The sequence below is a fragment of the Lithobates pipiens genome, unplaced genomic scaffold (assembly GCF_037356315.1).
Source record: "Lithobates pipiens isolate NorthernLeopardFrog02 unplaced genomic scaffold, aLitPip1_a1.2 Scaffold_8, whole genome shotgun sequence".
Taxonomy (NCBI): domain Eukaryota; kingdom Metazoa; phylum Chordata; class Amphibia; order Anura; family Ranidae; genus Lithobates; species Lithobates pipiens.
The window spans coordinates 50,901,547-50,926,948 of record NW_027507903.1 but is presented as its reverse complement, the minus strand read 5'-3'; the positions used below and the strand labels follow the sequence as shown (position 1 = coordinate 50,926,948).

The window sequence follows — 25,402 nt, the reverse complement described above, 5'->3', positions numbered from 1 at the left end:
TGCTTTCATACTCATGGAGTTTTGGCTATACATTTAATTTAAAGCGGTATTAAACCCAAATCCAAAAATGTAATATATTGCAGCTTACCAATCATAAGATGTGGTGGCTGCATTTGTTTTATCTTTTAGCCTTTTTTCCCTCTGTTTAAACCTGGTGATCTGGCCAGTAATACGCCTCCTATATTATAGCTCCCAACTGCCCCTGATTTTGAGGGACTGTCCCTGATTTGGAACAATGTCCCTCTGTCCCTCATTCCTCCTCATTCGTCCCTCATTTTGATCTGATCTATATAGATGTATATAAAATTTACTTTTTATCTATCAAAAAGTGTTTCCCAGTGCTAAACCTTTAACCTAATGTCTAAATTGCTGCATTTGTAAATTCCAGAAGCCAATATAAAGGAATAGTAGTGGTAAAAAAAGCACTTGTGGGTTTAACCAATCTTGTTTTTTTGTACAATTCTCCTTTAAGGGAGCGTGGCAAGGGGTGTGTCCTATGCCTGCATATTCTTGTTGATAGGTGTCCCTCATTCCCATCTCAAAAAGTTGGGAGGTATGGCATATTAGAGTGCCAAAACTCTGGACACAGAAGCACAGGGGGCACCTATGGACAGCGGCATTGTCAGTCTGGGGGGAGGGCAGTGTTAGATGCACTAGCAGATTCAAATACACAAACTGAAGCCAAATTCCAGCTAATACCGTATACGCAATTACAGCAAACTTTTTTTTTCCTCTTATGTTAAAGGATAACTGATACAGTCTGCTGAAGCTTGTTCTTTTGAAAGTAAAGAGGTATGGGGACGAATGTGAGACAATTATGACCTTACTAAGGTACCATCCCAAAATAGACATATACCATATTAGACCAAAGTAGGGTGGGACTTTACATGTACCTTGCAAGGTCCAATGAAAACACAGATCCCAGCGTTTTATATTATATTATAAATATATATTTTATTCTTGGATGCTGTTATCCCAACTGGAAAATCCGAGTATATGGCCAACTGGATTTTCCAGTTGGGATAACAACATCCTGGACAACCTTACTGTTTTTAACTACCGTATATACTCGAGTATAGGCCGACCCGAATATAAGCCGAGGCCCCCAATTTACCCCCAAAAAAACTGGCAAACTTATTGACTCGTGTATAAGCCGAGGGTGAGACATGCCTGTCCATCCCTGTGTGTGTGTCCGTCCATCCCTGTGTGTCCGTCCATCCCTGTGTGTCCGTCCATCCCTGTGTGTCCGTCCATCCCTGTGTGTCCGTCCATCCCTGTGTGTCCGTCCATCCATCCCTGTGTGTGTGTGTGTCCATCCATCCATCCATCCCTGTGTGTGTGTGTCTCCATCCATCCATCCATCCATCCCTGTGTGTGTGTGTCTCCATCCATCCATCCATCCATCCCTGTGTGTGTGTGTGTCTCCATCCATCCATCCATCCATCCCTGTGTGTGTCTCCATCCGTGTGTGTGTGTGTGTGTGTGTGTGTGTGTGTGTGTGTGTCCAGCCTACCTTTGTCCCGAGCCTCCGTCCCGTGCCTTGCCTCCTTGCCTCCGTCCCGTGCCGTGACTTGCCTCCTTGCATCCGTCCCGTGTCGTGCCGTGCCTTGCCGCCGCCGTCCCGTCCCGTCCCGTGCCGTGCCTTCCCTTGCCTCCGTCCCGTGCCCTCTTCGTCGGCGGCCATTGTAAAGTTCAAAAGCTGCGCCGCCGCCTTCGCCTGTGATAGGCGGAACACTGAATTTCCCAGCAGCCTGTGTTCCGCCTATCACAGACGTCGTATCATCCTCGTCCGTAGTACGAGGATGATACGATGTCCGTGATAGGCGGAACACAGGCTGCTGGGAAATTCAGTGTTCCGCCTATCACAGGCGAAGGCGGAGCCGGAGGCGCGGCTTTTGAATAGAATGGCCGCTGTCTGTCTGCTCGACACGCTGATCGAGCGGGCAGACAGCGATGACTCGAGTATAAGCCGAGGGGGGCACTTTCAGCCTCAAAAAAGAGGCTGAAAATCTCGGCTTATACTCGAGTATATACGGTACTTCTTTTAGAGCCTTCTTATAATCAATTACGTTCCAGGATAATAATTGTAATCCAGAGCACTTGCATATCAAAGATCATTTGTTTTGTTCCGCATTGACTTCTATTGCATGCAATACCGCATGTGGCCAGAGGTGGGGGGCGCCGGAGAGCCTTGGAAATTCTCGGGGACAGCTCGGCTGAACTCTAAAACCCTCAAAAACACTCTGGGATAGAGTATTTCCGAGTGATTCCGAGTATTTCCAATCGGCTCCCAACCGTTACGAGTGTCACCGATGCGCCCGCACCTCTGGCCAAATGTGGTACTGCACACCACATTAGCTTGAATTCTGCTCATTTTGCGAGACAACACTCACAAACCGAGTCAGGATTTAAAAAAAAAAAAGTTGCTCATCTTTCAAAGTGCTCTTTAACTGCGTTACTCGTAAACCAAGGTTCCACTGTATTGTTCTTTTGAAAAACAACAGACTTATTGGCAGGATCACCAAAAGAAAGAATGCCTGAAATAAGAAAATGAATGCAGCCATCGCATCTAAGAATTGGTATGCAGCAATATAATAGATGGTTGCTTTTGGGTTTAATACAGTGGCATTGCTATGGGGGTGCGAACCGCACCTGGATGACAGCTGCCAGAGAGGGGACACCAGGGCTGAAACTAGGGGGGGCATGAGGGGGTTCCACAAGGGGAAGGGGGGCACAATGTAATTGGGGGGACTGCACAAGATGAGGGGAGAGGGGGTACACAAGTTTGGAAGGGAGGAGGACAAAGTGGGGGGGGGGGGCAAGAGGGAGATGGGGAAGGTGCACAAGGTGGTGGGGGTGCCCAAGATGAGGGGGATGCACAAGATATGGGGGGAAGGGAAGCTACACAGGGTGAAGGGGTGCACAAGATAGGGGGGGGCTGCACAAGATGAGCGAGAGAGAGGGACAAGGTGAGTGGGGTGGGGGTTTGGGGGCGTGACGCCATGTTTTAGCGCACCAGGTGACACCAACCCTAGTGACACCACTGGATTAATGCTGCTTTAAAGAAATTCTACTGTAATATGAAAGCAGCAATGCAGGAAAGTGTTTTCTTCTAAGACCCCATTCACACCTGAGCATAGCATTTTCAGGCAGAAAGTCGATTTTTACTGCATTTTGCCGCAATTTTGTATAGGTCAAAAGGTCACCAATGTAAAAAGCAGAAAAACACCCAAATCTACCTAAAAAAAAAAGTTCCGGAACTTGTTTGAACTTCAGGCATTTTGGAGTGGAGATGTGAACCATCTCCTTATGCCGCGTACACACGACCGGACTTAAGTCCGGCAGACTTTCGACGGAGTTCTGACGGAGTTCTGACAGAGTTCTGATGGACTTTCCGAATGAACAGACTTGGCCACACACAATCACACCAAAGTCCGACGGATTCGAATGTGATGACGTATGACCGGACTAGAATAAGGAAGTTCATAGCCAGTAGCCAATAGCTGCCCTCGCATCGGTTTTTGTCCGTCGGACTAGCACACACACAAGCGGATTTCTTGGTAGGAACTAGGTCTGGCGGAGTTCTGGCAGAAAAATTTGAAACATGTTCCATTTCTAAAGTCTGTCAGACTTTTGCAAATCAAAAGTCCGCTGCAGCCCACACACCATCGGATTGTGTTGCATACACACGGTCGCACAAAGTTGTCTGAACGTTCTGAACGAGGTGACATAGAACATGTATGTCGGGACTATAAACGGGCCAGTAGCTTTCGTCTCTTAGTTTATTCTGAGCATGTGTGGCACTTTGTCCGTCGGAATTGTCTACACACGATTGGAATTTATGCAATTGTATTTTGTTGTCGGAAAATTTTAGATCCAGCTCTCAAACTTTGTGCATCTGAAAATCCGACTGAAAATGTCCGATGGAGCCCACACACGATCAGATTTTCCGACAACATAATCCGATCTGATTTTTTCCCCTCCAGCGTTTTGTAGCTTCAGGCTTCAAGCTACAAAACGCTCAGATGTGAATGGGGCCTAACAGATAAAAAGTGATCTCAACATCCAATACAAGCTCATAATGAAATAACGAGAATTAATTTATTCTTAATAGGTTCTTACCTTTAGACCCCTTTCACACTGGGGCGTTTTTCAGGCGCTTTAGCGTTAAAAAAAGCGCTTGAAAGAAGCATCATCTGCAATCCCAATGTAAAAGCCCAAGTGCTTTCACACTGAGATCCCTTTCACACTGGGGCGTTTTTCAGGTGCTTTTAGCTTTAAAAAACGCGCCTGTAAAGCGCCTGAAAGAATCCGCAACTTCAATCCCAATGTAAAAGCCCGAGTGCTTTCACACTGAGCTGGCAGGGCGTCAAAAAAAGTCCTGCAAGCGGCTTCTTTGCAACGCTTTTGGAGTGGTGAATACACCACTGAAATCAATGGGAAGCGCCTGCAAAACGCCTGAAAAGCGCTTTTGGCAGCAGCGCTTTGTGGGTACTTTTACCCCTTTATTTGGCCACTAGCAGGGGTTAAAAACGCAGCAATAGCGCTCGAAAAACGCTCGTAAAGCGATGCTAGTTTAAGTGGCGCTTCACAAGCGTTTTTCGGGCTTTGACATTGTGAAAGGGCTCTTAAAGCACCCGGGCTTTCACATTGGGACTGCAGATGAGGCTTCTTTCAAGCGTTTTACAGGCGCTTTTTTTAACGCTAAAGCACCTGAAAAACGCCTGAAAACGCCCTGGTGTCAAAGGGGTTTTAGTTGTCCAAGTAAATAGAAAAAATAAGCTCATCCACTCTGTAATACCGACCTTGTGCTCTACTGTCCCTTGCTGATACTTCCTCATTCTGGAGCCAAGCGTCATGAATCTCTCCAGCACCTTCCCAATCTTGGAGTGGAGCTCAAGATATTCCGAATAATCAGAAGCAAAATCTTCCTCATACAGTTTCTTCTGATCCTCAGATGTGATTGTGTTATATTTACTGGATATAAGAAAAGAATGCAAAGTTATGTGATTGCCAGCAGAAGCTGCAAAGAGAGCTCTGGTCTAATGAAAATGAAAAACACTTGTTACATTAATTAACATATTTAATAATAATAATTAATAATTTCTCTTGTCCGCCTCACTTCCTTCACGTAAAAGATGCCTAGATATATAGCCATGTGATCTTGAGTCATGGGGAAGATTAGCCAATTTAAAAGATGAAGTCCAGGAATTATTTGTTCTGCAAACTTATATTGGTCCAGCTTGGCACGGTGTAAGTATGCATAGCTCATACCTGATGGTCCGCTGGGGAAGCGGAAAATCACTGTAACATAGCTCCCAACTGCCCCTGATTTCGAGGGCCTGTCCCTGATTTGGAGCAATGTCCCTCAGTCCCTCATTCCTCCTCATTTGGGTCTGATCTATCTAGTTGTATATAAAATGCACTTTTTATCTTTCAAAAAGTGTTTCCCAGTGCTAAACCTTTCATCCAAATTCTAAATGACTACATTTTTCAATTTTAAAAGCCAATATAAAGAAATAGTAGTGGTAAAAAAAAGCACTTGTGGATTTAATTAACCTTTTTTTTTTTTTTGGTTATGTCCCCTTTAAGGGGGTGTGACAGGAGGCGTGTCTTATGCCTACATACATTTGTTAGTAGGTGTCCCTCATTCCCATCTCAAAATGTTGGGAGGTATGACTGTAGTAGTCGCTGCTACAACAGTGATAACCCAAATCTTCTAGGTACCGGTTGAGTTCCGTATGATTGCTGCCCCCGGCACTGATGCCATTAATAGAATAACTTGTATTTTTTTTTTTTCAATGAGTACCGGGCATTCTCTTTATGGAGGAGGTGGAAATTGTGACACTTTGTCAGAGAATGAATACATGGGGTTCTATGACTGGCAACAGTGCAGAGCATGTGACCACCTATGGAGGTCAGTGTACAAAGGGGAATATGCTTGCAGAGAACCCAAGCAGGACCTGGAATCTCATGACTATCACTGTAGTAGCAACTACTACTACAGCGATTGTAAGCCTTTCCAGCAGTGCCTCAGGTGTGAAATATACTGTTAAAAGTATTGGGACACCTGCCTTTACACGCATGTGAACCTTAATGGTATCCCAGTCTTAGTCCGCAGGGTTCAATATTGAGTTGGCCCACCCTTTGCAGTTATAACAGCTTCAACTCTTCTGGGAAGGCTGTCCACAAGGTTTAGGAATGTGTCTATGGGAATGTTTGACCATTCTTCAAGAAGCGGTTTTTTGAGGTCAGGCACTGATGTTGGATGAGAAGGCCTGGCTTGCAGTCTCCGCTCAAATTCATCCCTAAGATGTTCTATCGGGCTGAGATGCAGGCCAGTCAAGTTCCTCCACCTCAAACTCTCTTATCTATGTCTTTATGGACCTTGCTTTGTGCACCAGTTCAAATCATTTGGTGGAGGGGGGATTATGGTGTGGGGTTGTTTTTCAGGGGTTGGGCTTGGCCGTTTAGTTCCAGTGAAGGGAACTCTTAGGCCCCTTTCATACAGACCGTTTAGGTCCACCTGTCAGTTTTTAAGGCAAACCTGAACAGACGCTCCATGTACCTCTATGGAGCAAAGGATGTCAGCGGTGACATGTCCATGATGCATGATGGAAGTCAGCAGAGCTTCACCTCATTCACTAAGCTCAGTGGAATATCCCTCAACAAGTGCAAATTTCCTTGAAAAATAAACAGCCTACTTGCCTTTACCAAATCGACCCCATTATCATACTTCAAGCCCTGATGAAAGGGGTGCTTTCTGACCCCTGAAACACATGATTAGTTACTATGCGGAGTTGCACCAGATTTCTGTGTGCACCAGTTTTAGAAAATCTCTCCCAATGCATGTTAAAGCGGAGGTCCGCCCCCAAAAAATTATTAATTAAACGCCGGCAGCTACACATAGCTGCTGGCTTATAATAATAGGACACTTACCTGTCCTGGAGTCCAGCGATGTTGGCACCACAGCTGATGTTTCCATCAGCTGTCGGGTGCTGCCGCTGCCATCACAGGTAAGGGAACCCAGCAGTGTAGCCTTGCGGCTTCACACTGGGAACCCTACTGCGCATGCGCGAGGACCCCATTATCATACTTCAAGTCCTGATGAAAGGGGTGCTTTCTGACCCCTGAAACACATGATTAGTTACTATGCGGAGTTGCACCAGATTTCTGTGTGCACCAGTTTTAGAAAATCTCTCCCAATGCGTGTTAAAGCGGAGGTCCGCCCAAACAATTATTAATTAAACGCCGGCAGCTACACATAGCTGCTGGCTTATAATAATAGGACACTTACCTGTCCTGGAGTCCAGCGATGTTGGCACCGCAGCTGATGTTTCCATCAGCTGTCGGGTGCTGCCGCTGCCATCGCGGGTAAGGGAACCCAGCAGTGTAGCCTTACGGCTTCACGCCGGGAACCCTACTGTGTATGCGCGAGGACCCGCTCCTCTCTCCTACTGGCCCGGTGACAGGGGGAGGAGGAGGAAGCCCTCTGGTTATGTCATAAGCCAAGGCGCGAACTCCCCGGAAGTGGGAACAGGTATAGCCTCCCCACCCCGAAAGGTGCCAACTGTGGCACAGGAGGGGGAGAGGAGACAAATGAGCGAAAGTTACACTTTTGGGTGGAACTCCACTTTAAGTTGGAATCTTGAAAAGCCTACCTACCCCCTCTGCACTGCTATGTTGCTCTTCTGTGCAAAACTCAAATGATGCTCACAGGGAGCTGTTGATATGGCTATATCCAAGTGACCAGGAATTATAGTACAGTGCCCGGTGTTTGCCTATATATCCCCATGTTCCTTATGCCAAAACAACATGCCTGCAAAGACATGGCGTGTGTATGAATGTGCTTCTCTCTCATGGGGAGAGCTCTGTGTAAAGTGTATGCATACAAGCACTGAGACATTCAACATGCTAGGAGATTTCTTTCCTCAGTTTACAGATCCTACAGAGGGCCTATGGGTAAGGGATGCCTGAGAATGTCTGTGACTGCATCATGCTTTATACTCGAGATGCCCCTATGCATTATATAATTAATTAAAGATAATTAAACCCTTTCACATGCTGCAATGAATTTAAACATGTATTACATTTATTTATAATCACGATGGCAGCTTAATTTATATACTCTTATTGTGCCCTGGAAGAATTAGTATTCATTTTTTTCTAATTTTTTGTAGATATGGATCTAATCCCGTAGAGAGTGTAAGTGTCAGGGTTGGGCTCAGCCCTTCCTTCTCTGAGCTAGCCGCTCAGCTGTCGGCTAATTGCCAGCTCCTAGCTCTCCACAGTTCCTCAGCTGTTGATGATATCCTGCTCGTCAGTCCTGCCTACTTAAGCCGTCCAGTCCAGAGGAGCTCTGCCTTAGCCTTGGTCAACATCACAGACAATCTTCTGCGATCCTGTTCAAGACTTGCTTTGCTGACATCCCTTCTGGCTCCAGATCCTGCTTGCTGTTCCACTACGTTGATCCCTGACTTCTGGCTTGGCTGACTATCCGTTCCAGTTATTGAACTTCGTCTATGATTTGACTACGTTTGTTCTTTTTACTTTTATTATTAAACAATTATGATTTTACTGTACTTCTGTCTCGACCTGATTTCATGGTTTCTGACAGCGTGCTGTGTTGATTCTGAGATATGATTCCTGCTTTTGACTAGCTGGAGCCATTGTAGATCCAAAGTGAGGCTTGGTTACTTTTTTGTTTATCCACGGCACTCAGAGAGTATTTAATACGTGATGACGTTGCGTTACATCCTTGCCCCAGGAGAAGTCAACTCTTATGAAACACGTAGGGTGGAACTTTGCTACGTGATGTCATCACGCAACTGGAAGTGTGCTTCGTCAGTTTCTGACACTGTGTACAGTGCTAGGATGCCTTTTTATGTGACTGCAATATATTTGTTTCAATAAATTCATTTATCAGCTTTTACACTATGTGGCGTGCTGGTCTCCTTTTTTTCTTTGAACATGGTACATATGGGATTGCGAACTTGAGGATTATTGTACTGGTGGTGTTTCCTGCTGGCTGTTTTCTGATTATAGTTTGAGTCCTGTTTTTTTGTGACTGCAAATATACTATCATGCCTATTATGACTTCTTTATAATTTGAGAGTCATATTTTTCCTGTGAGCCTCCGCTGTGCTTTTTTGGTGGTGGCTATTCTTTTGGAATGGAACGCACATTATTTGGACTTTGACTTGCAACTATATTTGGAAATATTCACAATATGTGGATTTTTATTTTATTTCACAATTACCGTAATTTATTTCACAGTTATATGATGTCACTTGACACACACATGTGATGTACATTTTGATATTGATTAACAACTAAGCGTGGCGTTTTTTTTCTCCGTATACGATATTCTCACAGACTTGTATGGTAATCCCATAGATCAGGTGTCTCCAAACTTTCTAAACAAAGGGCCAGTTTACTGTCCTTCAGACTTGAGGGGGACTGGACTAGGACCAGTGGGTGTAGAAAATGTCCTGGCGTAAACAATGCCTCACCTTTGGTGTCAGTGGGAGGTATAATGCCCTATTGTTGATGTCAGTGGGAGGAACTGTGCCCCATCAATGGTTTCAGTGGGAGGAATAGTGCTCCATCATTGGTGTCAGTGGAAGGAATAGTGTCCCATCATTGGTGTCAGTGGGAGGAATTGTGCCCCATCATCGGTGTCAGTGGGAGGAATTGTGCCCCATTGCCAATCTCGGGACAGAAATTATGCCCCATCTTTAGTGTCAGTGGATGGAATGGTGCCCCAAGGACCAGATAAAAGGAAGCAAAGGGCCACATTTGGCACCAGGGCTGCAGTTTGGATACCATTGCCATAGACTTTTATGGTATTCCTGTGGACTTGCATTCCCATTGAATTCTGTGGTATTCTCATAGACTTGTATTCTCATAGACCTGTATTATAGCATTCCCATAGACTTGTATTATAGTATTCCCATAGACTTGTATAGGACTACAAAACCCACTTGAAGCAAATAAAAGCTTGTTGACACCATTGGTATCAGTGGGAGGAATAGTACCCCATCATTGGTGTCAGTGGGAGGAATTGTGCCCCATCATTGGTGTCATTGGGAAGAATTGTGTCCCATCATTGGTGTCAGTGGGAGGAATTGTGCCCCATTGCCGGTCTCGGCGACAGAAATTATGCCCCATCTTTAGTGTCAGTGGATGGAATGGTGCCCCAAGGGCCAGATAAAGGGAAGCAAAGGGCCACATTCGGCACTGGGGCCACAGTTTGGAGACCATTGCCATAGACTTTTATAGTATTTCTGAGGACTTGCATTCCCATAGAATTGTGTGGTATTCCCATAGACTTGTATTCTCATAGACCGATATTATGGTATTCTCATAGACTTGTATAGGGCTACAAAATCCACTTGAAGCAAATAAAAGCTTGTTGACACAGTCCCTAAAGGGGAAGAACTATCAAAAATCCACTTTGACAATGTGTGTGTTGGACGCAGCTAACCACATTTTAAGAAATTACAAAAGTGCTAAAAAAAGGAGAATTTAGCGATCAAGGACACTTCTGTGATTGATAAAAGAATACACAAGTCTTTTTTTTTTTTTTTTTACTTATATTAAGGGACTGGTTAAAATGTGTCTCTATAGTATAAGGTCTTCTAATTTTTATCTGCACATAGTGTCTACACACAGGTAAAGATTGTACTATCTTATATCCATACAAAGAATTAGCATTTACATATTCAAGCTTTTCTTATTGAATGCACCATGAAACACTTTGTTTGCACACATAAAGAGTTTATTAAGAGTTTATACAGCACATTATTTAAGCACATTGTTGCATTCATATGTATAAATCATTTAGAGCCATATACACGTCTTTCATTGCTATCTTTTGTTGATGCAAAGGCCAAGGAGAATGTTACAGCAAACTGTTATAAAACTTGCATTTTACATATACAGCCATATAATCATTTACTACCTGTCTGCAGACACACAAACATCCAACCATTATCTCCAGTGGAGGCAAGTAGAGACGTGACTGCGGTTCTAAGCTTAATACCTTGCAAGTGGGAAAAAAAAAAAAAACATGATCCTGTTTGAAGTTTCTTGTACCACTAAACACAGAAAAACATCCGGCCAAATGCAAAAAATTCTGCCTCTTTGCTGTATCATACTGGACCGATTTCTTAAAGCGGAACTCCAGATCTGATCTGTATTGCATAGACACATTGATCCAGCTTGGTACAATGTGAGTATGCATATCTTACATTGTGAGGGGCCACCAGGGAAGCTGACAATCAGTGTTTCTACCATGATGGCTGCAATCTTTTGGGTCCTGTGCCGAGCAGCTTCCCCACTACAATTCACAGAACACCTTGTATCTTTTTCATTGAATACAAGTGGATCTCTGATTGGACGAGGTGTAGGTGGTGAGTTCACCCTCTCATCCATGCTCCATCCATCTTTCAGTTCTAATGGACTTGACTTTCTCAATTGGAATCTTCTGATCTACAATATATTTCTTACAACACTGGCAGAACTCCAGGGTTCTGTTGAAGGATATCATCCTTAACCCATTATGTCTGGGTGATGGGAGGTTCCAGAGTGAAAGAATGTCATTGCCTTTTGCCAGATGTAATCAGGCTGTGTGTATTTCTTTGTTGGATAATACTACATTCTTCCAAAAATCCTGGAGTATTTTATGATGCTTCGTAAACAACTTTTACATTGAACTGTGGCTTTCTTCTTTACTGCAAGTATTACAAGTATACCTTTATTGCAGTATTACAAGTAGACCTTTATTGCAGAGTTTTTCTTATAACTGGGTTATAAATGCTGTCTTGGCCTGATGCAGGTCCTCCATTCCCTGCTGTTGCCCAGGAGCTCATGGTGAGATTTTGACATTTACAAAATTACATTTTCCACTGTGGCCACTAGATGGCAGTGCCCAGTTGTTCCTGAAAATGTATTAGATTTGCAGGGCAATCAGTGCAACAGTTTGTGTTGCCTTTACTATTTATTTAGTAAAATGTATATTTTGTTCAAATGATGGTTCTGTTCTCAATAACCGCAGATCATAAAAGCAGGTTTTCAGATACGTTCATTGCAGTTTATAATGCATTGGTCATTTAGTAGAAGTTATTACATCAAACACTAAGGCACAGATCTACTGCTAAATTAAGTTTCTGTTCTATATCTGACATCTAGATTGAAATTTTAGAGCCTTTAAACTGGTCACATCATTCCACTCTCCTAAAGAACTTACAATATAATGTCTCTGCCAAAGCCATGCACACACACAGTAGAGCAAATTGATATACTGTATACACGAGCTAATCTATTAGTATGTTTTTACAGGGTGGCAAGGAAATGGAAAAATGGAAAATCTGTACAGACACATGGAGAATAGGCAGATAGTATCCTTGGCGGGCACCTAACCCAAAACCCCCAAAATCTGTACAGACACATGGAGAATAGGCAGATAGGGTCCTTGGCGGGCACCTAACCCGAAATCCCCAAAATCCGTACAGACACATTGAGAATAGGCAGATAACGTCCTTGGCGGGCACCTAACCCAAAACCTTGGTGCTGCAAGGCAAACCTTCTACCCACCCCGTCACAATATACATGGATACATTGTTCAATAGGAAAGTATACAGCAGATGCATAAAGAGACATAAACGAGAGGGAAATCCTCTTCAAGTGTATGTCTGGGCCTAAACCTAGTACAGAACTTTACATTCTGTATATTGGCACCAGCCACTGCCCTCAAGGAGCTTACAATCTAAGGTCCCTATACCACATGTATACATTCTAAGTGTGATTAACCTTCTAGCATGTCTTTGGGGTACCCAGAGGAAACCTACATTAACACAGAGAGAACATGCAAACTCCATGCAGACAGTGTCCATACCTCCCAACATTTTGAGATGGGAATGAGGGACACCTACTAGCAAACGTATGCAGGCATAGGACACGCCCCCTGGCACACCCCCTTAAAGGAGAATTAACCAAAAACAAAAGGTTTCATTAAATCCACAAGGGCTTTTTTTTAACCACTACTATTCCTTTCTATTGGCTTTCAAAATTTACAAATGCAGCAATTTAGAATTTGTATGAAAGGTTTAGCACTGGGAAACACTTTTTGAAAGATAAAAAGTGCATTTTATATACATCTATAGAGATCAGACCAAAATGAGGGACAAATGAGGAAAGAAGGACAGAGGGACATTGCTCCAAATAAGGGACAGTCCCTCCAAATCAGGGACAGTTTGGAGCTATGAATGTCTGACCAGGCTTTGAAACAAGTGCACCCACCCCAGTATTGCAACTAGTGCTAACCCCTAAGCCACAGTGCTGTCTTTGCCTTGATCTCTGGTGCTGGACTACAGAAACACACCCCTTATGGATTTCATCATGAGAGGGCTGACAAAGGGCCTTAAGGTTTAGGAGCAGCAGACAGTGAGTTGTCATTTTGGGAAGCATAAAAGTGTACATTTGGCATGAGGTTGTGGAGCAGCCCCATTGACTTAGATGGACGTGTTTGTTAGGCAGTTTCACTTGTCAACTCAACATGGCGCATTCAATTTTCCATGGTGCAAAGCATTATGGATGCAGCATGTGAACAGCTCCATCCAGCTTTATTGTGAACCTTAGGTGGTGCTAAAACCACAGCTCAACTGCCTGTTTTTATCTCCCCCCCACCCCTGTCTGCCAGTGTGAAAAATGCCTATAGGTGATACTTTTTGTGATGCTCAAAGTTCTCAACACTGGTCAGACCTTGACATATCTTTCAGTACAGTACAAGATCCCATATTTTGAAAAGTATATTTTATTGCGCACAATCTGGGTAAAACACAGTAAGGCGCAATGTCTAAAAAGTCCTAATAAATTGTTCATAAGTTCCAATATTCACTCCTGGATGGCTGCAGCCCCTCTGATCAGAGTATAGGAAGATGCCTCTGTATTGTACTTGCTGGCGAACTCTGCAGATGCTCAGAGGTTTATCACATGTGCCTTTTAACTTATTTTAACATGTGAGTGTATTTTATTAATTTATTTGTGCTGGTAATAAAGTCTACATTTAGATGATGGCGCCCCCTGTCTTTTGAATCTTCTTTGTAAGATCCCATGTTTACCCTTACCCTTGTTTTTACTTAAAGGATAAGTCCACCCTAAAGCCTCATACATGCGATCGGATTGTTGTCCAACAAAACAGTGGAATTTTGTCCGAAAGGCATTGGCTCAAACTTGTCTTGCATACACACAGCCACACAATTGTTGGCCAACAATTACGAATGTAGTGACGTACTACGTGTTTTTTTCAGCTCTTTAGTGATACCCTTTGTGCTCCTTCTGCTAATTTCGTTTTAGTAGAAGTTAGGTGAGTGTTGATTCGCGCTTTTCATTTTGCACTTTTCATTTAATGCTTTTCGGTTCGTTTCTGAACGGCCGTTTGTCAACCATACATGTTGTGGAATTGGAGGAGCTAACGTGTTATTTATTGTTGGCCTTGGACTTATTGCTTTGACATTATTTTTTGGTTGAATAATGATTTGATTTGGTATATTTTCTATTTTTTTGGATGCATAGAATGCACTTTTTGGTTAAGTTATATTGGCAGATAGCATGTCTAATTTTCTTTTTCTTTTTTTAATGCACAATAAAAAAATTGTGGAGAATAATACTTGGCTATGTGTTTTACTTCAAATGACAGTTTGGGAGTAGGCAGTTACATTTAAAAAAATACAACGTAATGTAAAATTGACAAGGGACACAAACATAGTTGTATCTCTGATCTTAAAAACTACAGGATAGCAGCTTCATTATTATCCCATTAAAGAAGAAGAGAATTGTGCGCCGAATTTCAAGATTTCATAATTTGCCACGTCATGAATGTTAATTCTCCATTACGAACGCTAGTTTACAAGACCGACCGCTTCTGGCTCGTCCTTACTTCCGAGTATGCGTGTTTGAACATTGGACCTTTGTCCGACGGATTTGTCCATGGAACATTTTAAAGCCTGCGATCCAACATTTGTCCACCGAAAGTTGGCCAACAATTGTCTGATGGCGCATACACACGGTCGGATTTTCTACCAACAGCCTGTCATCACACATTTCCCCTTGGAAAATCCGATCGTGTGTATGAGGCTTAACACTAACCTATCTAGGCCTATAAAGAAGAAACCAGTATACATACCATTTCTGAAGCCTACCTGATCCCACGCTGAGATGTCAGCCACGACTTTGCTGTGTAGGTGGGTGCAGAGGAGGCAGCTGACAAGGGAAGCCCCATAGTATCTCTATGGGTGACGTCACTCCCCATTCATTTCACAGCCATTGCTGGCCATGTCCTCTGCAGAGCTTTCCCCGCTGGAGACTGGAGCGGCTTCAAAAATAGGTTCGTTTTAGATCGTGGGTGTCTATAGATGCAGGGATTTTAGTGTTAGGGTGGACTTGCACTTTAAGTGAACTCTATAGCTGGCCATATACCAGTAGGATTTAAAGTGGAACTTCACCCAAAAGGGGACTTACCACTTGTTTGCATCCTCCCCCCTCCACTGCCACATTTGGCAATTTTTTTTGGGGGGGGGGGGGGGTAAGTCCTTGTTTTTTGACAGGTATCTGATCCCATTCCCAGCCTTTCCCCCACACACTTCACAGGTCCCAGAAGACTACAGGACTGTTCACAAAGTGCAGCATGACTTGCGCATGCGCAATAGGAAACCGGCTGTGGAGCCGCAAGGACCATTGTGACAGGAAAATTTGAAGGAACGGTATGGGAAATTTTTCTTAAACAAACAAGGAGGGAATATGGTGGAGATTATTATTTTTTTTGGTGGGGGGGGGGGGGGGGGAGGGGGGTTATGCAGAGTGAAGTTCCTCTTTAGGTACCCTGCACCAAACAATTATTTATTCTCTTCTTATTTAGAAGGATGCATTTTATTGGAACTGCAAATGATCTACTTAGCAAATCAGTTGTTTCTTATACCGTCATTGTAAAAGCTTCTATCAAATGATGGGAGGCATTAGTCTGATGCATAGGCGTGTGCGGGGAGTGCCTGGGCACACCCTAATCACACCATGAAGTGCAGGTTCCCCTGCTGATATTGTACCAATGCCCCCGAATGGGGTTCCTACAAAAAAAAAAAATTGTAAAAAAAAAATGAATAAATAAAAAAACTACTGCCACTGTCCACTGCCCTGCTGACATCAACCTCTGCTCTACTGACAAGTCCATTGCTCTACTGACACTCTCCATGTTTTAATACATATGGGATGCACACCCAAATGCAATAGGCTGTGCACACCTATGGTCTGATGGAACATGGAGACAAACCTGGAGTACCCATCATCCCTAACGGCATTACTGCAGATAGAGGCGAGCTCGGTGCCCCATCTGTGCCGCTCCTCAGTATGGATAGAGTTAAGCCGCTGTGTGTGTGTTGTGCCAGGAGACTTATCTCCTTATGTATACTGTACTTAACCTTGAAATTACTTGTCACCAGCCAAGGGGGTCTCCTAGCAAGGTTAATGAACGCAACTAGCAAGGGAGCTGAAGCGCAGTGCGCACACAGGGAGCAAAGGAAGTTTATTTTTATTCCAGATGTTTTTGTACTTTTGCTAAAACAGTGACTGTTTCGATTTTCATATTCTAGGCCACAGGATAATTTTTTTTTGCAAAAATTACAATAAAATTCCTGCGTGCTTTAAAGTGACACTAAACGATGTCCCTAAACCTCTTGCACATGGAATCCTAAAGACGTCAAATTTTTAGGCATTCAGGTGTTTTTTAATTTTTTTTTTACTGATCTAAATGCAGCCCATTGTTTTTAATGGGTCTGTACACATAGGTAGCTAAATTTGTGCTACGTATAGATCAGTAAAAAAAAAAAAAATTGGAAAAATTTTTTTTGGGGAAAAAGCTGCATTGCTGGGCAGTATTTTTAGGCACGTATGCCACGCTCCTTTGGTTAGAAAACATAGAAGATTTTTTTACATGTGTGTACGCATACACAATTCTGGCCAAAATGAGAATGACAATTTTTTTGCTTAGAATAAAAAGATCACAATTCTGCCACGATTCTCGCGGCGTAAAGTTTTGCACATTATACAAAAAAAAAATTACTAACTTTACTGGTTAGTTTTTTTTTATTTTATTCATTAAAGTGTAATTTTTTTCTCAAAAAAAATTACATTTGAACGACTACTGCGCAAATACAGTGTGACATAAAATATTGCAAAAACCACCTTTTTATTCTCTAGGGCAGTGATGGCGAACTTTGGCACGCCAGATGTTTTGGAACTACATTCCCCATGATATCTCATGCACTCTGCAGTGTAGTGGAGCATCATGGGAAATGTAGTTCCAAAACATCTGGGGTGCCAAGGTTCGCCATCACTGCTCTAGGGTCTCTACTAAAAAAAAAAAAAAAAAAAAAAAAAAAAAATGTTTGGGGGTTCTACGTAATTTTCTAGCCAAAAAATATTATTTTAACTTGAAACCAACAAATGTCAGAAAAAGGTTTAGTGGTTAAACTTCCCTCATTTGCACACCAAAGTGTATTCCTTTGATCTAAAGGACAAATCGTTACAATGTTTATACTTAAGTTCCACTGCTAAAGCATGTTGTGATGCTTGGCAGACTGCCCGTTTTTTTTCCCTTTCTTCTGATGCTGGCTTTAGCAGAGCAGAGAGAATTCTCCGCATAGGAAGAATCGGGAAATACTTTGTCAAGATGGGGGGGGAATTGCAATAACGATTCTTAACGATTACTTGTGCAGTTCTAATACACACAAATACACGCAAAGTGCTATACAACCTATTCTCGCATTTTTCATGCCAGGAATATCTGATATTCATACATTAGTACCATGTGCAAGTACCCTTAAAGAGAAAGTAAACTCCTCTGTATTGTTTGTACCTATAATAAGGTTTACCTAACGATACTGTAAATATCTTCCAAACTTGCACCGTTTAGGAGATATTTACTGTATACTGTGCCGAATACGTCATCGGCGGATGCTCTGATAAAACAGCCACCCTTGCCATTTCTTCAGCGCTGTCGTCCCAGCCCTGGCCAATCACAGCATTGGAGGCCACGAACCTATAAGAAGCACCGGGGAAGATGTCGGCTGTGTCAGCGGTGTGCGAGTGCCGCTGCAAGGCTTCGTTCTAAGGTAAGTATTCCATAATGAGCCAGTATGTGGTGCATACTAGCTCATTATGCCTTTGTCTTGCAGGTTTTTTTTTTTTTTTCCACGGGGGTTTACAACTTCTTTAAGCTGGCCATACCATAGTAGCCATTCAAAATGTTTCATTTCATTTTCTAATTGTTAGTGGGGTCAAATCCACATTCGTTTTCAAATACAGTGACGAGAATTTGAAGGAGCAGGATGGAAAACTTTTCCTAAACCAACAAATTTTGTATCAGTAAATGTGGTTTATTATTCAGGAAATGACATTTATTCCAAAATGTTATGTTTTCTTCTATGACATGTTTCGCCCTGACAGGGGCTTCGTCGTGTCTGGGTGAAACGCGTTAGTTAGAAGGAGCAGGGCAGGTTTGTACAAGGTTTGCTTTGACAAGGTCTTATGAATGTGCTAATGTTTCAAAAAAGCTCTTTGAAGATAAGGAAAAAATATGTGATATATTTGTGTTTTCCATTTGAATTTATTATGTCAGGGAAGAATGGAGCCCGCTGAGCCTGCACTCAGAGCTGGTGAGGGTGAGCCAAAACATTGTTTTGACCGTATCCTATGTTTGCCCTTAGACAGTCTCTGTGGTCAAAATTTGAAATGATTAATTTGCACATTTTAATTTAATTATTTCTAGCTACTCCTATTAATCTTGACGTTTGTAAATTTACTTTGTGAAGATCCCCACACATTTACTGTGACACGTAGTCATTATGCCCTGTGAGTAGCCGCTGCAGTGTCACACATTTCGCAAAGGCTGCCTTCTGAACTACACAGGAGCTGAGAGGAGGAGTTTCATGAGGCGGAGTCAGAACAGGAATCACTGCTTGCAGGCAGCACTGTACCATGGGATATGTAGTCCTTAAAAATTGAAAAGCAAACAGCAGAGGAGAAGCTGCAAAGCACGCCGGGAATCCAGGAAGTTATGGAAAGAGATGGTCAGCACACAAGCAGAATTCACAACATGAGAGAAGATTTTCCAAGTAAGCTTATATTGGATCGTTAAGAAGAACTATTGTTTGTATTGTTATTACAATGCTGATGTTATAAAATGGATATTATAAAATGAAAGCGTATGCTGTGAGCATAGATCTCTTATAAGAATGAAATGTATTGGCCAGTAAATGTTTCTTTTTTTTCTTTTTGCACATCTCACGGCGCATAGTTTAAAAAAAAAATATTCACTGGAAACTTACTTCAAGTAATCTGGAACTTCTTCAGAAGGTAGGACTGGCTCTAAAACTTCATCTTTTTCTAAAGAAAAAAAAAAGGTATTTAAAAAGAAAACAAATGTCCTTTTGGAGCTAAATGGCCGTATCATATGAACTTATAATACTCAGGTTGGAACTTGCAGGAATTTACCAGACAATCCCAGAAACAGATCCAGCTGCTGGGTCATTACCAGAATGACTGTAATGTCTGAAGCGGTGAGTTTAAAGAGGAACTGCGGTCTGCTCACATAATTTGAAATAAAAACATCTTTGCCATTCTGAAGCTTCCCTCCAACCACTTTGAATATTATTTTATATACACTGTGATTCTGTACCAAATATGTTGCAGAAATCTCCCTCCACTGAGTCTGGCTGCAATCATTTTAACTGTGGTCAGATGAAGCTGCTGCCTGTTCACTTCCTGGATTTACACACAGACACACAGAGGAACTCCTCCAGCTCTGCAGCTTTCATTGGCCCCCTTATGACTCATCCCCCCTCCCTTCCTGGCAAACTCTTAGGAGAGTGAGAGAAAGAAAGAGAGAGCTGTGCATGATGTCATAAGCCTAGGACAAGAAACAGGAAGTGGGCTGTATAAGATATTTACTGGCAGAAAAATAATGTTTTACTATCCAAAGTTAAAACAACAAGGGACCTGTAAAGCATTATACCCATGATCAGCAGATTGTGGGTGTAATGCCACAGTGCTGCAGACTGTCTGTCTAGCTGTCTGCCCATACCTCCGATACGAGCAATCAGTTAGATTCTGACAGAAACACTCAATGAACTACTAGAGTGCCCAACAGTGCCTTAATAGGTAGTTCATTGAGAGAACACTGTGTATGGTTTTTTTAAATTGTGAAGGGGGGGGGGAGATCCCCTACTCGCTAACAAAACGGGGACTCGGGGGGGGGACTCTGAATATGGGTGTAACATGCTAAAAGGGGGAAATTATCCTTTAAACCCAAAAAACAAAAATAAAATATAGTGCAGCTTACCACTTACCACACAATCAGAATTTCGGCCAGCAAAAGACCGATGAGAGCTTTTCATCGGAAAATGTGACTGTGTGTATGCTCCATCGGAATTTAGCTGGCCGAATTCCCGCCAGCATAAATTTGAGAGCATGTTCTCAATTTTTCCGACGGAAATTACGATCGTGTGTATGCAATTCCGATGTGCAAAAACTCACGCATGCTCAGATTCAACTACGAGATGGAAGCTATTGGCTACTGGGTATTGAACTTCCTTTTTCTAGTCCCATTGTACGTGTTGTACGTCACCGCGCTCTTAATGGTTGGAATTTGGTGTAACCGTGTGTAGGCAAGACAGCTTGATCGAAATCCCAGAGAAAAAGGGAACCACCGCTCCAGGCCAATCCACTAGGTTAATAGCTTGATTTCCAGGTAAGGAGTCCCAGGTGATGGCTAATGCACAAGAAAGTAGGTAAGAAGGGTAAAAAAACTCTGGACACCCGCACTCCGGATGGAATATATATGGAATATATGATCACTGGTTTAGATTAGGGACTAATTATAGGGATCACATGTGTGGAGATTTCAAGATAATGGTCTAGCAGCTGCTATGGATTTTCACTATTGATTATCAAAGTCACATGATGCCACTAATAGAGTATATATTTGTCCCCTATTTGGATTGATCACTAGCTATGAGCAAGCACTGATTTCAGTGCTTACTCAAGTGTGTTGAAAATAAAGGCACAAGTTACTACAGATTCCATCCGGAGTGCAGCTGTCCAGAGTTTTTTCCCTTCTTACCTACTTGAGCGAAATCCCGTCGGAATTCCGTCAGGCAAACCATCAGAGCTTTTTCTGACCAAAATTCCGATCATGTGTATGCAGCATTAGATGTGGTGGCTACATTAATTTTCTAATTTTAGGCTTTTTCCTTTTATCTTCACCTGGTGATCCTGCCAGCAAGTCTGTTATTTTTTCAACTTCCTTTAGAAGACCAAGCTGTCCTTAAAGGGGTTGCAAACCCTTGTTTTTTTTTTAAATAAAAAACAAATCATACTTACCTCCACAGTGCAGTTCATTTTGCACAGAGTGGCCCTGTATCATCATCTTCTGGGGTCCCCCAACGGCACGCACGGCTCCTCCCCGCATCGTATAACCCCCTAGGAGAGGCGCTCTCCCTGGGGGTTACCGTGCGGGTGCACTCCCGAATCCAGCATTTGCGTCCATAGACACAGAATGCCAGACTTATCCCTGTTCCCCGGGTCATTGGATTTGATTGACGGCAGTGGGAGCCAATGGCTGCGCTGCTATCAATCTATCCAATCAAGAGCTGAGAACCCCGGGCAGAGAGGTGGTACGTGTCTCTGCCGAGGGAATGAACATACTCAGGTGAGTAAAATGGGGGGCTGGTCAGTGACAGAAGTTTTTTCTCCTTAATGCATAGGATGCATTAAGGTGAAAAGACACGAGGGTTACTAAACCCAGGACCCTGCATTCACTATATCTGGTCTCCCACAGTACACAGAACATGGAAATGCAATTATTTTAGTAAAAATAAACTGCTAAATACCTTTTGTCATCAGCAGTATATAGCAGACATGTGTCTTCTATCAGTGTCTGGTTAAAGCTTGTAGGAGGAGTTTTCATTCTCCTCTGACTGGTTGGCTTCTGATGAAGGGGCATAACTGAAAAAGGTCTGCTAATTGGCATCCAATCAGCGCTCTCAGCCAATAGCTGAGAGCGCTGCACAGTGTGTTCTTGCTAGAGGTGCTAGAAAAAAACAAAAAACTGCAGGATGCACTTGGCCGAAAACCGAAAACCAAAAATGACAGTTTTAAAAATATATATATATTTTATATAGAATTGTATTATGTTCGACTTTTTAATTAATATCATGAATTTAAATGAATATGAATTTGCTGTCGGCCATTATTGGCACCTTTACCGCAAGAAAAGTTCAAGAAAAATGTATCCCATTAAATTCTATGTATGTCTTCACACTGGGCCATTGCACTTCTGTTATTGTGGTCTTAAAAATCCCACTTGCTGTATTTTTGGTCAGTTAAAAAAACTGCACCAAAAAGGCACCTCCCTGTTGAAATGCATTGAAAACGCTGCAAGAACGCATCAATATTGCACCTGTGTAAAGTTTTTGAGTCATGTGACTTATGAAAAACACACCATAAGCATAGTAAAGTTGCAGCAAAATCGCGTGTGTTTACAGTACCATTATCAGCACCTTTTTCTCTTATTGGCAAAATGGCGCTAACATCATTTTCTCCTGATATGTTTCGGCCGTCGAAATTTCAGTGCATCTCTAACTCTGTGGGAGGGCATCTCCCATACAGAACTGAGCTCAGTGGAGAGATCAGATAGTTAGTACAGGATCTCCTCCAGGCTCTTCAGTTTTTTTCATTCAGCCCACTGGGTTGACCAAAAAAAAAACCTTACAGTGTGTACTAGGCTTTAGCTGGAGTTAAGCTTAAATTTCTAAATCAAGTTCAACTGGGCAGCACAGTGTTGTAGTGGGTAGCACATTCATCCAGCAGTAAGAAGGGTTGCTAGTTTGAATCCCAATCATGACACTACCTGTGTTTGCATGGGTTTCCTCCCACACTCCAAAGACATGCTGGTAGGTTAACTGGATCCTGTCTAAATTGTCCTTAGTATGTATGAATGTGAGTTAGGGACCTTAGAGTGTAAGCTCCTTGAGGGTAGGGACTGATGTGAATGTACAATGTATATGTAAAGCGCTGTGTATATTGACGGCACTATATAAGTATCTAAAATAAATAAAATCTGCTACACCATCTAACTCTCCCCAGACTGACAATGCTGCTGTCCAAAGGTGTCTCTGTTGCTTTTCCATCCAGAGTGGAGCCCTCCTTTATGCTGACGGGACGATCAGGTCCGCCTGTCAGTTTTTTAGGTTGACCCGGTCGGCCATCCATTGCTCTCTATGGAGCGGTGGATGTCAGCAGACCCCCATCGGCATCCAAATCGATCCTGTCCACTAAAAACAGCTAGATGGGGATCTGCTCCCCATCCGTCAGGCATCAGGCTGTCCATTTCTATCCAACCACCCCATAGAGAACAATGGGCTGTGTCCTATGCAGAGCGGACACGGACCTGTCACCCACCTGCTCAGCCGGGATCAGCGGACAGACCCCCCCCCCCCCTACTAAGCAGGTGAATCTTCTTGATGGAGTCCGCCCCGTCTGAAAGGAGTCTTAGGCCGCGTACACACGGGCGGATTGTCTGCCCAACTAAGTTCGTCAGACAATCCGACGGACAGTCCGTCCTACTTTTGAATGAACGGACTTGACCACACACGATGAACAGACAGTCCGCTGAAAACTTGCGCGATGACGTATACAGCACGTACGACGGGACTAGAAATACGACGTCCAATACACAGCAATGCAACCTTCGGCCGTGTAAATCCTTTCTGAGCATGCGCCATACTTAGTCCGTCCAACTTGCCTACACACGAGCGGACTGTCCGCTGAAACCAAGTTTGGACGGACAAAATTACGGAAATTCCGAAAGACTTAGTCCGTCAGACTGTCCGCTGAAAAAGTCCGCTGAAGCCCACACACGAGCGGATTGTCCGCTGAAACACGGTTCAGTGGACTAAGTTGGGCAGACAATCCGCCCGTGTGTACGCGGCCTTAGACAGGCTATTGGCTGATCAGTGATAACAAAGGGGAAAAAACTGCCTAAAAAAGAAAACAAATGCAGTCACCAGATCTAGGGACTAGTAAGCAGCAAAGTAATACATTTTTATCATGGGGTTTAATAGCACTTTAAATCGGTAGCACTAAAGGATGTCACCTAAAGAGTTAATCTCTTTATTCGGAATTTTGGAGAGCTCTAGGATTTATTGTTGCGAGGCTTTTAAGGCCCTCTGTGAAGTAACAAGCGTATTTTTATCATCTCTCCATCAGCCTTTATTTGCTTTGGAACAAAGTGCGGTACAGGTGTGCAGCTCGCGTCTCGCACTCTGCAAGCAGTAACAGGGGAGCTCTATAGAACATACAATAGACAACCCAAATAGACGCTTCTCAGGAAACATCGCACTCTCTATTTTACCATCTGAAAATAATATTCAGATGAGTTGGACTGGATGCGTGTAGGATCGTATTCGTCGATCTGTGGTTTATAGAATCATCGTTCTGTAAATGCCCCCCAGCTATTCCAAGCTAATCCTACTTACAGGATGTTGGGAAATGAAGTTATTGTCCTATCAGGTCAAAAAGAAGTACAGATAATCTAAATAAACATATGTAGGACATTTTATTTAAAGCAGTATTAAACCCAAAGGCAAACGTTTATTATATTGCAGCTCACCAATTCTTAGATGTGGTGGCTGCTTTTGTTTTCTTTGTTTGGCTTTTCTATCCTTTATTTTCACCTGGTGATGCAGACAGTAAGTCTGTTTTTTTTTGTAACTTTCTTTAACAGACCTTAAAGCAGAACTTCACCTAAAAAGGGAAGTTCTGCTTATATTCCTCCCCCCTCCTCTCTCCTCATTGTAGATTGTTCTTTCTCTAAGAGCCCGTTCACACTGAGGCAGCACGACTTGCAGCGTGACTGCCTCAGGCGACTTTAGCAGCGGCTTGTGAAATGACTTCTGTATAGAAGTCAATGCAAGTCGCCCCCAAAAGTCATACAGGAACCTTTTTCTAAGTCGGAGCGACTTGAGTCGCTCCGATTAGAATGGTTCCATTGCATAGAGCGGGACGCGACTTGTAAGGCAGGCTAAGTCGCCTGACGGGTCGCCCCTGTGTGAACCGACCCTCAGGGTTCAGGTACCTATTTCTGACAGGTATTTGCTCCCATTTCTGCTCTGCTCCCCACCCGCAACCCCCTGGGACACGTCACAGGACCACTGAGAAAGTGCAGCATGTCTCGTGCATGCGCAGTGAGGAGCCAGCCGGGAAACACAGCCAGCTTCCCACATTTAAGATTGTTGCAATGGGGACCTGAAGACGTGGCGTAACTGGCGGCTCCCACGCACATGCGTGG

At 43.2% G+C, this 25,402-nt stretch overlaps 1 protein-coding gene across 4 annotated transcripts in view; it reads right to left on the bottom strand.

The window, feature by feature from the left end:
* Positions 1-25,402, bottom strand: part of ELL3 (elongation factor for RNA polymerase II 3) — a 206,123-nt gene that overhangs the window by 14,579 nt on the left and 166,142 nt on the right. For 2 of the 4 annotated variants that reach the window (XM_077472012.1, XM_077472011.1), the window contains exons 9-10: positions 19,383-19,440; positions 4,806-4,977 (exon numbers count right to left, since the gene is read on the bottom strand). In XM_077472012.1, coding sequence (XP_077328138.1) covers positions 4,806-4,977; positions 19,383-19,440 — 230 coding nt within the window. Of the gene's footprint in view, positions 1-4,805; positions 4,978-10,701; positions 11,943-19,382; positions 19,441-25,402 lie in introns of those variants that run through there. The other 2 variants (XM_077472013.1, XR_013270754.1) reach the window with 2 other exon arrangements.